The sequence below is a fragment of the Apaloderma vittatum genome, unplaced genomic scaffold (genome assembly GCF_000703405.1).
Source record: "Apaloderma vittatum isolate BGI_N311 unplaced genomic scaffold, ASM70340v1 scaffold14728, whole genome shotgun sequence".
NCBI lineage: Eukaryota > Metazoa > Chordata > Aves > Trogoniformes > Trogonidae > Apaloderma > Apaloderma vittatum.
In genome coordinates this window covers 8931-23571 of record NW_009731318.1, presented here as the reverse complement: position 1 = coordinate 23571, position 14641 = coordinate 8931, and the positions used below count along the sequence as shown (strand labels likewise).

The 14641-nt window shown below is 35.3% G+C and overlaps 1 protein-coding gene across 1 annotated transcript in view; it reads right to left on the bottom strand.

The window, feature by feature from the left end:
• Positions 1-13970, bottom strand: part of ANXA10 (annexin A10) — a gene marked incomplete at its 5' end in the record, with an annotated part of 16100 nt that extends 2130 nt beyond the window's left edge. The window contains 9 exons of the mRNA XM_009875143.1: positions 732-790; positions 1426-1521; positions 2982-3075; positions 3193-3246; positions 5960-6039; positions 6656-6746; positions 8323-8436; positions 11453-11547; positions 13889-13970. Of these exons, the coding sequence (XP_009873445.1) occupies positions 732-790; positions 1426-1521; positions 2982-3075; positions 3193-3246; positions 5960-6039; positions 6656-6746; positions 8323-8436; positions 11453-11547; positions 13889-13970 (765 nt within the window). The remainder of the gene's footprint in view (positions 1-731; positions 791-1425; positions 1522-2981; positions 3076-3192; positions 3247-5959; positions 6040-6655; positions 6747-8322; positions 8437-11452; positions 11548-13888) is intronic.
• Positions 13971-14641: the final 671 nt, after the last annotated feature.

Here is a 14641-nt window from a genome sequence, read left to right as displayed (position 1 = left end):
TTCCTGCTCTAAGATGATCCATCATGTTTTACACGTGGCTAGGTTTTATGACCAACTTCTAAAGATTGCACTTAAAAGGTTAAGCTTAAAAGATTATGCTTTAGTTTTTATAAAACATAATGGCTCTTTATTTTCGCTAATGAATGAAAAACAGAAGAACGTGTCTTTGGTGACCTCTCATAGGAAGAATTTGCAGGCATTTCTTTGCATTTACGCACATTTCTTCTGGCACTCATTTGTTCTAGTATGTTAGTACTTACATACAAAGATAAAAGAGCCTGCACATGTACATTGAGTCCCACAAGAAAATATGACCATTTGTTTTCATTCAGCATTAATTTATGATTTAAGTTTTAGTGATCTTTATTAAATCTCTAGAGACAAGAAATGCATAGTCAGAAAAGTGCACATTGAGTTTTGCACAACAGGGGGAGATACAATCCATAGAAAAGAAAGATTTTCAATTTAAAAACCCCCAGATTTGACAAAGTTACTGAACAGATTTTTTTTTAAAGAATCAAAATATTTAACCTTCTGCTGTTACTGTTAAATCCTAACTGTTGCTTGGGCACTACTGCTTTGAAACACGTAGACACCAACAGTTTTAAAACATGTAGTCATACCTTATAGATTGAATGGACTGATTTGTAAGTACTTGTTTAAGAATAATCAAGCAAACAAAAAAAAGGCAAGCTACTTTCTGTGATACATGAGGAAGATAGACTACTTACATGAATTGCATTATAAAGCCTGTAAGCAAAGTAGGAAGGCTTGTCACGAATGCAGAGAACTAGGAAAGAAGAGTTAAGACAGATTAATATGAGATTATTATAAAATAATTTCTATTGGCTTTGGGCTGCTTGAAATATAAAGCTGGGCAGTGCTGCCCATTATGCAGCTTAAAATTAATTAAATTTTTTTAAGACTGGTTCTTATTCTGGGTGGGTAGACATTGCTGTTGCATCGAAGGGCTTATTAAATATCAGTGCATATTAAATATCAGTGCTCTCATTACATCTTTATAGAAATGTTATCATCCTTATTCTGAAAGTGGAAAGTAAAGGCACATAAAGTTTGGAACTTTTTAATATACCAATGAAGCCCTGAAAACTTTGCCAGGTATTTAAGATGTGTAGAGTCAGTTCGTAATGCAGTTGTCATCGATCACGAAAAAATTCTTATCAAATAAAGAACAGATACTCATTCTGCTCAGTCAAGATCTAATGCTGCATATATACATTTTTACATTTACATAGATTTGGAAAAGGAGTTCAAATAGTATTTTCTAATTATGTCTGATAATTTAATTATGCAATATAGGAAAGTGGATAAAAATATAAAAATAATATTCTTAATGCATCAGAGATACTGTACTAGATATTTATTAAGAGATACTTCTAGTTTATAATGATATTTTTACATTACCTATTGCAACTAGTAATTCTTGAAAGTATCCATCGTAACATTCATTAATGGCATCTACTATGTCTTGCCCAGAGATATTTTGGAACTCCTGGAAAACTTGAAGGAAAAAAAGTCTTGCTTTATTTTAGTCAATTAACAATGATCAGTTGGACTTTTTTCCTGCTTCTCCCAAGTACTGCAGCTATTGAGTTTATTTTTTCCCTGTTTATTCTCAGTGTTTCATTGTATTTATATCCCCCAGGTAAGAAAATCTAAATGAGTGACCTGAAACCTGGCTTTCAGGACATTCACTTTCTGGGTTCTCAAGCGTACAGTATAAAAGGAACACATGCCCAAACCTCAGTTTCACTGGAAGCTTTCATAAATTCTCTGTGTAGCAATCTGTGCTTACGAAACTTGTAAGAATGTCAGGCTGTTAAAACAACTACATTCTCAGCATCCTGAGAATACCTCAGTTTGGCTAAAATTGTCTGGAGCTTGACAGCCTGTGACAAGAAACTGTGGTGTGACATGTGCAGCATGTCAGTGTGCAGCCACAGGCACTGGGCAGTGCAGGTGTCCAGACGTACCCACACAGCTCTACAGGGTGTACTTACTCCTTTAGGGAAGGAGGAAAATGTTCAAGTTACTGCTAGCTACAAAACTTACTGAGGACTACATTACAGGCAGAGCCCTCAAATATCAGTTATGGGGAAAGAAAGAAAAAAAAAGAATGGAACATTAGCAGGTGTGTTACATTATGTTACTCCTGTCATGAGCTCTATGGCAGTTATGGTAGAAGAATTAATTTGTGGATCCATGACAGCAGAGTAGTTCTAAGGTACTGTTATAAGTCAGTTTAAGAAATACACTTGGCTGAACAGTGATAAACTTGTCACCAAACAGATATAACATTGCAGAGCAAAAGACAGCTCAAACTTGTCACCAAACAGATCTAACAGGTTTCTTTTCTACAGCGGAAGATCTGGACGATCTGATATAAATTTCTTGCAATCTGTAATTATATCTGACTACATATTTTAAGTAAAAATGTCCTGTTATATTTCTGTGTGTATGTTCATTATGAGAGGGCGGATGTGAACCGTGCAGTGCTCCCATCAAAAACTGCTTTGAAAATTCTGGGGAAAAGCTTCAACTCATCAGTGTGTTTTTACATACAAACATTTGTTGAAAGTACTCCAGCTGCCTCTCCCAAGGTGCTTCCACTCATAGCAAAGAGTTACTTAGAAAAAATGAAGAAAATCGTTAAGAAAAATCTGCCTCATCCTGCTGTGTCAGTGCAGCTGTAGCCTATGCCCTCTTCTCTCTGTTATTAGGCCTCCTCACGGCTGCTCTACCTACGGCCATCTGCAGTCATCAGGCAAAGTTCGGTTTTGCATTACTTTCCAAATCCCATTAACATCAGTGGGAGTCTGAGAACTCCAACAGTTCATGCTTAGGTTTCAGGCTAATACTCTGCTGCACACTGAGCTTCTTGGTATGTAAACCATGGGTTTATTAGCAAGTTAGATTTTTCCTTTCTACTCTGTGTTCAAACAGCTGAACTGCTGGATTACCCATCCACAGCTGCTGGTAACTCTTGTTGCAGAGAATCATTTGCAGCATGTTTTTGTGTTCTCCTGTTTTCTGCTGACATGCTTCCCACAGAATCTAATATAAGAGAAAAAGGGAAAAAATATTTTCATTAAATCCTAAATCACTTTTCAACATTTGTATTTGTTCTTTTTTTTTTTTATGTTTGAGAAGCTCACATCTGACTATATTTACCATTGCATCCTGAGCAGCTGTAGAAGGATCTGCATATCCTTCCATCCTTGTTCCCTGAAGGAAAAAGAAAGAAAAAAGATACATTTTCTTAAAAAGTTAAATCCTTTATAGGTGTCCCTATATGAAACAATGTTTCATTTCCTGAGATAACACATATGGGGCTTTAGATTGGATCGGTGTATTCAATGGTTGCAACTGTTGAAACTGTCTGAGTGTCCACATTATGTCTTCATTTCCTCTAAGAAGAGGAGCTTTGGAATGACAAATGGTCTTGTGAGAGGAAAATTGGGAGAAGCCAATACATCTGTCCTTAGTCCCATTTAAAATAAACTTTTACTTTACCACCGCCATCCCACCACCATTTCCAGTATTATGGATGCTATATTGCTTATATTAAGTAATGGTGTATTGCTTATAATATGTAATTGTGAGGGGAAAACAAGGAAAAGAGTAATGTTTGCAATTCACTAATTATTTCTTATCAATATGCACATTACCAGAAGAATCTTTTGTAAATTTTTCCCCCCCGCACAAACTGTAGGAGCAAGCACATCAAATAAACTGAGATTTTGCTCATGCATAATCATTATCTAAAATTAAGATCCAAGACTGGGAAATTGTTTGACAACTTTGACATGTGAACCACAGAAGAATACTTCTAATTTTCCGATACATTCAATAGCTTTTCAGTTACACAAATCAAGCTGATATGCTTTAGTAAACATGTTATGATCTGAACTATATAGTTTTTAGGAAAAGAGAAGAGCACACAATTTCTTGAATTGCTTTTTTAACCATAATCATCTTGTAAGGATACAAATCAGCCTTGGTTGCAGAACTCTTAACAGTCTGAGGCTGCATGTAATCACCGCCTTAATGATACGTGTTTGACGCAATTTACTTCAGTTTAAAATTTACAGTAATTTTGCCCTATATATGAAAGGGAGGATTAAAAATTATGTATTAGCTGTCGACTTGTAGAGTGACTGATTTGTAGCTCCTGTTAAAAATGTTAATTTATATTCTAATTAAATTGTAAAATATTCAAACAGTGGAATTCCTAGTAACAAGATAAATTACTTGATGGAAATTAGGCTGGAATGACTGCATAACATTTCATACACAAGAAAACACAGGAAAAAAGACAGAGAAGTGAACAATATAGTAAGTCAATACCCTACATGAGTCAAATACTCACTTTGCCCAGTAGCATTTAACAGTGACTACTCTTGGCATAGCTTTGCTGGAGAACGCAACAAAGTCTAATTGTTTTTTAAATTGTAGAAAATGATTGCATATCAGAGAATTAGAATAAAAATATACCTTGAACTAGAATATTAGTTAGCTTGCATTTGTAACTCCGTTTGACTGTAACCTCTAATCTGTTTCACTGTGAACAGAAAACCATAAATATCACCCTCGAGCAGGTGAGTAGTTTGCTCTTCATATGTGAGGCACATTTACTTCTGTCTGTGGTCAGCTGTGTGTGTGTCATCAGTCCCAAGATTTAATAGAAATCAAAGCAAAATGTGTCTGAAAAAAACATTAAAGGATGTTGCTATAGAATAATCTTCTGTGAGTTGCACAGTGCTAGAACCAGAAAGGATATATTTTAATGAAATATCATTGATTTTTAATATAAGATCATATCCAAAAAGGGATGATTCAACTAACCATCTTCAGAAGTATACAGTATAACTGAGTAAAGCTGGAATTTTCTGCAACTTTTTTTTTTATCTTGAGAAAAATAGCAGTTAGATCTTGTTAGTTAAGAAGTTGCTGATTTCAGGCCTTTTTATCTGTGGCTTAAGAAAACCAAGTTTAATAATGTAGTCTCAGATAATTTGTTTTAAATTTGTTCTTTGAACAAGTAAAATATGTCCCATGGTTTTAATAAAGATGAGAATGGAGGTTGCTTAACCTGTAGCTCTTCATTTATAGGCAAGGGGAAAAACCATCCAAGATTAGAAAAAAATATGTCCTGTTTATAGCTTCCACATTTGAAACATCTACTCTTTAACTCTGTACCTCCATGAAGCCTGCTGCTATTTCAAATCTTAGTAAGAACTTTTTCCCCAGACATGCATCTATAAAAGTACAGACATGCCATACGCATGCTGTTATCTCCTAGTAGTCCTTTTGTCACTATTTGTTACTGTGGTTTACAAAAGATAATGAGCACAGTGACTATAATGAGAATGGGAACTTATGATCTGAGAAGGATGACCAGCTTTGCTGCCTAAAACTACAGATCCATAAAACTGCAAAAACTGGTGTGTGATAGCAACAATTTGTTTGCCTACATGCCTACACACTGTGATTTAGCACATGTTGTAGCACAAAGAACATGATGTTTAAGCCAGAACATTTTAATACTTTTTCATTATCAGATGTGACTAGATTATGAAACGTATATTCTAACAACAGAGAAAACAGAGCTTTAGAAATGAAAATCACATTTGTATGTGCAAGTAGACTCCTTTTGAGATGAGACAGATTGAGCAGAGAGTCAGCAGTTCAGTATCCAGGGACTTGCTCAATAAAAGAGTCTGTTGACTTTTGTCTCCATCTGAAAGCCAAAGTCAAAGTAGATGAAGGAATTCAAGGTCTCTTCTTCTCTGCTTTCCCCCTCGTCTCGTTCAGAAGTGTAGTCCTATTGAACTAGCTTTAACCACAGCCATCTTAAAATTTAGGACTTTTCAAATAGTATCAAAAGTTATTATGAATTTTTTAGAAATGGAAGTCATACTAGTAGTTTTTACAGTACCTGAGCAAGGTTCATGAGCGTATCTCTGAAGTGACCTGAAGTCTCACAATCAATATCTTGTTGAAGATCATTATTATACTCTAGGTTGAACCAAAAATGTATAATCTAAATCACAAATGAACACACTCTGAGTAGTACTTACAAAGATTAGCAAGCAAAGGGTAAAAAAATAGAGTGCAAATACCTGTCCACTTTCTAGGGTGATTATTCTACAGTAGGCGGAATTCCATGCAAGTTCTACACGGACTTGGCCATGAGTCTGGCAGGTCTGTCTGGGCCCTGCCAGGGGGGCTCTGTCCTGCTGGGGGGGCCTCAGCCACTGCCCTGGCTCACCTGTCCACCCACACCCAGGCACAACCCCACCGCTACTGCTGCTGCTGTGAGCCAGTGGGGCACTTGGAAATGCCCCATCAAGGCAGGTGAGTGGAGAGTCCAGCCTGAGTAAGCACTTTTGGAAGGAAAACAGCTTATATACTTTTTTGAATAAAGTGTGCAAAAGTTTCTGAAAATCCCCAAAGGCGGCTTCCACCTATTTCAATGTCGTAAGCAGCAATACATCTCAAAAATACTATGAGGGGGAAGGAAACCAGTTAGTTTTGAGGAGTCATTTTTGCAGTTCAATTCCTTCATGTGTGCTAATACATCCAGAGCACACATAGTACAGCTGCTACTGTGCACTTGTAAAAAATACATTACGCATTAAGTAGGCTTCTTTAATCTGGAAGAGCTCCATATTTGATCTTGAGGCTAATATATCAATTAGACATCTTTCTTCTGTGTCTACTCCCTGTATGGAAAGAAGTAAACATTAAAAGATGTGGTTAGTAGAAACCCAGCTTTTAGAAAAAAACAATGCTGCACTAGCAAAAATGACAGAAGAATAGCAGTATCTGATGGAGCAATGCAGAGTGTACCTGTTTAAATAGAAAATGACTTAATAGTAGAACCCTGTATTTCAATTATATTCCTACTTAATCTGAATTTCAGCATGTTATATTTTATTTATTTTATTGTATTTTGGAATATTACAGTCTGTAATGTCTGCAATAGAACTTGGTATTTAAGGGAAGTATAGTGGCCATGCATATAGTGCTGCAAATCACTGTTTTTCCACAGGATTTGATTTAATTTTTTAAACTTGAATTGACATAAGATGCACTGCATATGCTGCTTTTGATATGCATGTGTATGGTGTTAATGGGTATTCTGCATTTGGGATAATGGGGGAGCCTGAGCCTGGAGACACTTTAGGCTTGTTTTTTTCTTTGGCCATATGATCCAGATTGAGATAGAATACTATGCGAAAGTTTAACTTTGAGTCACATTTAGAAAAAAAAATATAACATTGGCAGTCCTCTCAATCATTTTAATAAAACTCATGCTTCCAGTATTACCAATGTTATTTCACAATTCCTTCAATGTCAACTAAAATTAAAAATATATCAGTAATTCTAAAAAAAGTGCATTGGTTTAAGTTTCTGAAGGACAGGAAAAAACAGTGTTAGTACTTTCTTTTTTTTGGAGGCATTTCTCAAAATATTCTCCTTGCTCAGAGTCCTATAATCTATGTCTATCTGTGACAGTGGACAGTAGCAAATATTCATGGAAAGAAAAGTAAAACAATGTTGAGCTCTGATATGCCTTGCCATCTTCCAGGAATTGGCAATTTATGGAGTATCCTGAGAAGAAATTTGCTAAGGATTAGTGTTTTCAATAGACAGCACTGGACCTTTTTTCTAAGAATTTACTCAAGTCCCGCTTTAGGAACTCATTAGTGCTTTTGACCTCCGCAGTGCCCTGCAGGAATTCCATTTAATTACCCAATATTTGAAAAAATATTTTTGTTGGCTTCAAACCTTCAGGTGTTTAAGGAGCAAAGGCTCAGATGCTATGAAGAAAAGGAAATATTTTCTTCAAAATGTATGGTGGGTTCAATTTGAGTGGAGTGATCATTGCTTTGTCACAGAGTAATTTGTAAATGTTCATGTAAAGATGTCTTCTGCTAAGAACGTATTGGTCTTTTCAGAGGTAGAGTGCATGGTACTGGCTGTTCAACTGAATTTGATTCATAACCTGCACTAATGCTTGCAGGATTAGGGCCTTACATTTTCCTGTATAAATATTTCTTCATTTACCATGTTAAGTGGGTTTTATTTTTTACGTGACAAAGATATTACTTATGCTTGGTTTAGCATATGAAGGAATAAACCTAATATAGCACTGTATTTCTGATGACCTAGCGCACTACGGAGTACTACACTATTCCAGTGCACTAACTTCCATCAGTTTATCCATCATTTAAAAGTCAAAAAAGTCAATTTAACATATTAGTGACTCTATGCAATTCTGAATTTGACAAGTACCTTCAAGGCATGCCAGAGCTCATGGGCATCATAGGAGGCAGGTGGATACATCAAGCCAACCATAACTTCTTTGAAGTGATGAGAGAGATTCTCTTTTAGGTCCGTTATCAGATCCTTGAACACAAAACCCAAAATGCATAGACAGGATTATTTCCGTAGTCACACCTTATGAAGTCAACTTAAAAAAAGTATTAACTGGTTTTCTCTATAGGTGAATAAAGGTGAACTGCCAAAGATCAGTTGTGGAAAAAAAGTAAGAAAAATATTCTTGTAAATAGTACCTGCTGCTTCTTGTAGTATGGATGAGATGACAATAGACACACAAGCCAGTAGACCACATAGGACAGTTGATTTTTGGTTCATTAAAATACAGAAGAATATTCAAGGGTTTAAGTGCAACTACTACTTAAAGTCATGAAAACTTGAATACAGCAGCTTCCCTTATCATATTCTCTGTGCAAATCTGTGGGTGATAAACACCTTTGGAATTCAAATCCTACAGAACACAGGGAATTTCTTGTGTTTTTTTCAGTGTTACTCACTATGTGGATAATTAAAGAAAATCATCCATATTACTCCTAGTGCATAAAATCATCTGCTTTGGATTATTGAAAGCTTATGTGCTTCAATTTATGTATATATTACATTCAAATAGAATTCACTACTTTTGACAGATGCTGGATTAATAAAAAAGGACATGTCTTCATACTTGCTTGCCAGGTAGCTGAGTAATGGATGAGAGTTTCCTCCCTGTTCTCGCCTTTCGCGGTTGCATCCTTCAAAACACCGCAAATGCCAACAGCTTGTTAGTTACATTATTGCTGTTTCTCATTAAGAGGATACTTGTGCACTCATTTTTTTGTTCTGTGTATAGCACTAGGCAGTTGTCAGATATGTTCTGACCTAAGTCTGAACTTAAAGGAGTACCAGGAACAGTTCCCATGATATACATGATTATGTTTTCAGAGCTGCATCTTTTTATGGTTTTGATATATATCTGAATATAATTAAATTAGTAGCTGGACTAACAATGAAGGAGGACATATACACATTAAAAATTAAATTTATGATGAAGAAACATATGCAATCTTCAGTGAATGCACATTAGATGCATCTGACAACCACTAAATCACACATGGAATAGAAATTAGTTCATTAAGGCACTTCACTTCTGACAACATGCCTGTGGGAAAATGGATTAATAATATAAATGGATACTAATTAAAAATTACTCCTGTAATCAGAACTAAGGGAAGTGAATTATTGAAAAATAAGAAATGACAACTCTAAATTATCACTATTAACATTTCCTAATCACCTCTTCTATAGAAATCATTGAAGGCTAATTATAAGAAGGAATCTTTAATCTTCCATGTACATCTGAATCATGCATCCACTTCAGCATTTTGTTTTTTAATATTTTCTCCTAATGTGTCACACTTTTAAATTTCTCAAATGGGCATATTGGCTACCGTATTGAACAGATTGAACTGAAATTAAGAGTGTGCAGGATCGGTCTGACAGGTTTATTGAGGTTTACTGTAGATTAAACTGAGAAGTCTAAAACTGTTACTGCCTAGCCTCCTGTCTTCTTTCTCCTGCAGAGTTTACCACTCATAGGTTGGGACTGATGAATGGCACATTTGCCCAATGCAATATAAACATTAATACAGAGTACAGCCAGGGAAATGCTATCACTGATGTGCTAAAGTGTCTTCTGAAGTGTAGACTGCAGCAACTTAGGGCAAGGTGCATCCCATCCTGCTCGGCAGTTCCTGCCCAAGATAGCCAACTTTTTCAGGTTCAGTCCAATAAACTGCATGGAGCACTAATCAGATTAGTCACTTCAGTATACCTGCTGTCACAGCCAAGGCAATAAAAATCAGTATTCCCTTTTCATCTCTGAGCTAGATTAGAGCTAATTTGGACTGACTCCTGTTTCCACGTGCCAAAACATAGAACTAGGTGGGATTTTTTTTTGAAAGACTAGCTTGATATATTGCGTGTTATAGAGGATACCCAAGTGCTTAATGGATTCATCTAAATTAAAATTGTGAGTATATATGCAAAATGTTCCGTGAGTTTCAGAATTTTCTGTAGGTCACTGGTGGAACATAAAAATAATTTGCTTGCCTTTCCCTTCTACTATTATTGAAGATTTTAAACACATCTGAGAGTTTCTTTTTTAGTTCTTCTAGATCTTTAGGTCTGTGGCCACAGTTTAAGAACTCGTGTAACAAAAAATACCTTATATATAGTAAATGCACATAAAATGCATTTGAAAACAAAAGTGCTTTTTATATCTTAAAAGTTTTGAAACATCTTTCAGATATTCATGAACTTAAATTAAGCATCTCACATGAGTATTGTGCGTAGCGTATGGATAGGCTTACATGGTACCAGGTCTGAAAATGTCAGTGCTTGAGATGAGAACATTAATGGGCGTGTAAGATACAACTACATGTAATTGTTGATAGAGTGTTTTTCTTTGGTGTTTCAATCCAAAACAACACCATTTTATTATGTATTCCAAAAACTTGAAAAAAAATCATGCAGAAACCCACAAAAACTCTTTGAGGAAGCAATAAGTCTGCCCAGAAATTCTGGTTAGGTCAATAAAGGAGGAGAATGAACTATAAAAGAAGAAATAGGGTAGATTTAGTCTGGATATAAGGAAGAAATTTTTTACAATGAGGGCGATGAAGCACAGGAACAGGTTTCCCAGAGAGGTGATGGAGGCCTTGTCCCTGGAGACATTCAAGGTCAGGCTTGATGGGGCTCTGAGCAACCTGATCTAGTTAAAGATGTCCCTGCTCACTGCAGGGGGCTTGGACTAAATGTCCCTTCCAACCCAACACATTCCGAGATTCTATGATTCTATGAAATTTTCCATGTCCCTTTTTTTGACTTTGTGTGTGGCAGACATGCTTCTGCTGCTACGTAAATGACAATTTGAAACTGTCAGGGGTCCTGATCATTACGTGAGCCAAGTTGTGCGCCGATATGTTGGTGCCAGCCAGCTGTCTTCCAGGCTTTTGGTTCTGGTGACTGACCTGAGAGAAGGGCTGGCCAGCTGCACTGGAGATAGGAGAGACAGAAGTAATGAAAGGACAGGATGGCTCTGTCATACCCGGCCATACATGTCTCTGTACGCCTCGGCAATCATAAGCCGCTGTGAATTGCAACGCTGCGTTAGGATATCAATCAACACATCTTTTTCACAACCTGTAAAGGAAACGAGACACAAACTCTAAATTAACTAAGTCTTATTACTTACATTTGGGACTGTTCATGTTTTGTTCAAGAACATTAACCTAATTTCTTGAAAAAAAAATCCATAGATTAATTTCCCACTGATATTTACCATCAGTTATATTTACCATGCTTATGTACCTTTCACTTGCTGATGTCATAGCATCAAAAAATGAAGGAGCCTGTTATTATCAGTCAGATGCATTACCCTCTCTCTCTCATGCTTAATGAATTTGAAAGCATCAGTGAAACAGAAGCTTTGATCTGTTGAGAGCTTGGCACTCTAGCAGAATTTGTGGTTAAGCCTGGGAAGTCATACTTGTGTGCCTTAGTGATATTGATTAAATTGACATTTCAGGATTAGGGATCTTTTTTATGAGGATGATAAATATGATCAGATCATTTGTTGAAAAACTGAAACATACATATTTTCAGAGGAAGTATATAAATATGATATTTAAAAAATATTATAACCAATTTTCAGTGGCATTTTATTGAAGGATACCTATGATCTTTTGCTTGATGTCTAGACCATACTGCTAAACTTCTATAATGAATTACTATTTATGGCTTATGATAAGGACAATGATTAACATATTCTGAAAATTACTTTATCATTTAATTTTTTTTTTCTATCCCAAAAGTTGTCTCTTGGTAATTTCAGATGGCTGAGCATTCTAATGACATTCCAGCATAACAGTATCTCCACATGTAAATTGATTTTATCACACTTGCAGCAAAGATGAATTAGGCTAGAAAGCAGGGGCATCAGCTAACATCTGAATGGGGTAGGGTAGTCTCTCAAGTTTCTAGCAGTCATTGATATATACGTTAAAAAACACATTCTGTACCTATTACAGCTTTGTGAGTTGGATATTATCATATAATCTGTAACTGATAGGTTCCATGTTAACATAAATGTAATTTGATATTGAATACATTTTTTTTAAGTTGGCAGGAAAAGTCTGTATATGTACATTATACACCAGGTTTAGTTCTATTTCTTCTGGATCATCCAGGTACAATTACACTATCTTTTAATCAAGACACTGATTTAATATCAGTGTCATTCATTTCCATGAAACTCACAAAATGGAAATATTACTGAAACTGTGCATAAGGATTTTTTTTAACTATTCAGAGAATAGTTATCACCAGGATTCTGTACAGCTGTACAGTAAAAACTAAGAAGGATTCAGGAAATAGATAAAAACCTAAATAACTTTATTCATTTGTGCAGTACCACTGGTAATGGTGGGACAATATAGATGACTGAATTTCCTCACACGAATAACTATTGTGTGCAAGATGCGGGGTCAGGGTGTCAGTGCTTGTAAGGACACGGAGACTTAAACTCCTCTGAAGCTGAACTTTTTATTTTGCCAATTGTCCTTGAAATTAGAACTTTATTCCATGTACTTTGATATATACATTAAAAGTCAGGTTAATGCACTTGTATTTACAGTATTAAACTAAGAGTATCATCTCTGCATCATTATGTTAGCAACATTCCATTAAAAGTACTGTTTGACGTTTAGCAAAATGTTTACTGTTTTTCATCTGTAGCCAGCTCTATTAATGATACTTCAGTTTCCCCTTGATGACTTATACTTATTGTGGTTCATTTGACAGTAAGTCTCTGTCCTCACATTTTCATTAAAGTAACTGAAAACATAATGTAAGATTTGGTGCTGTTTAGCCTTGTTAAAAGCCCAAAGAGTATAAAAATTCTGATACGTGAAACAATTTTAATGTAACAAAAATGATTCAGATAGTAAAAGAAAATAAAATCAATATTTTGACCCCCAGCAATACCAACAATATTCAACAGGAAAACACAAAAAATGGAGAAAAATAGCTTTTTTTTTGTACATAGACTGAAAGCAAAAATGACTTCTGAGTGAAAGATGATAAATTCTTTAAATTTTATGCTCCATTTATTTTTATTTCTTGATGACTGATTAAAAAACTTGACAGACCCTGGTAATAGTTAATTGTTGAAGTAACAATTAAGAAGCTTTCATTTGTTGGCCTTCGCTGTGGTGACATAACACAGAATTCCTTTTTCTTTTGTTTGTTTTCTAAAGGAAAGTGTTCATTTTTTTAAAGTGTTTTGTAAAGATTTTAAATTAATCTTAATCACCTCTTAGTTCCTGTAAATGCAAATACATGATTTATTTGGACACCACCAATGTCTTATTGTGATACCTTGAAGGATCAACAGATACGTGACAAGTCTACGAGCCTAATACTTGTTATTTTATGACAGCTTACTGAAAAAGAAGGATGTGTTAGAATCAATCAAGATACTCACTAATTCCCTGTAGGGCTCCTCCTAGCAACTGGGCATCCATAATAGGGTTAAAATCTGGAGCAGGAAAAATTGTTCCTTGTGTCTGCTAAATGAGAAAACAGCCTTTAATTGAAATGGTTTACGTCTATAACACTATATATATAATTCTGCTGAAAACCAGTAATTACAATATTAAATGTCTTTGCGTCATGGGGAACAGTACGCAAAGTTTATAATTTATGAAATGGAACTTAAACTTACAGTAAGCCCTAGGAAGACAGACCATATTCAACAAAGTTGCCCCTAGCATGAGTCAGGCATGAAAAAAGTAAGATTTTAATCCTAATGATTTTTTTTGCATTAAAATATTAGCATGTTATTGTGTCTATCTCTTTCCCAACCTTTTTCTAAAAATATTATTTTATCTTTCAAAGTTAATCCATTATATACCTGATAGTCTTCAATATCTATTTTGCATGATGTTTCTAATTTGAAAGCTCTAGTGAGAAAATGATGAGTGGGATGCATAGGTTGCTTACAAACCTAGTGAGTTTTAAAAGAAATGATGCTCCTGTTCAGTGTGAGGTAGCTTTCTGATATGCTACAAACAAGACAAAACCATTCTTTGTAGTTGATTAAATTACTGCCAGTTCATTCTCAGTGATACTTCAGTTTATGTATTTTTTTCCTTTTAAGAAATCTGTGAATAGTATATGGAGCCGATTTCCTCATTTTAGTGGAATCCCAGACCCATATGGATATAGAAGAAAATAA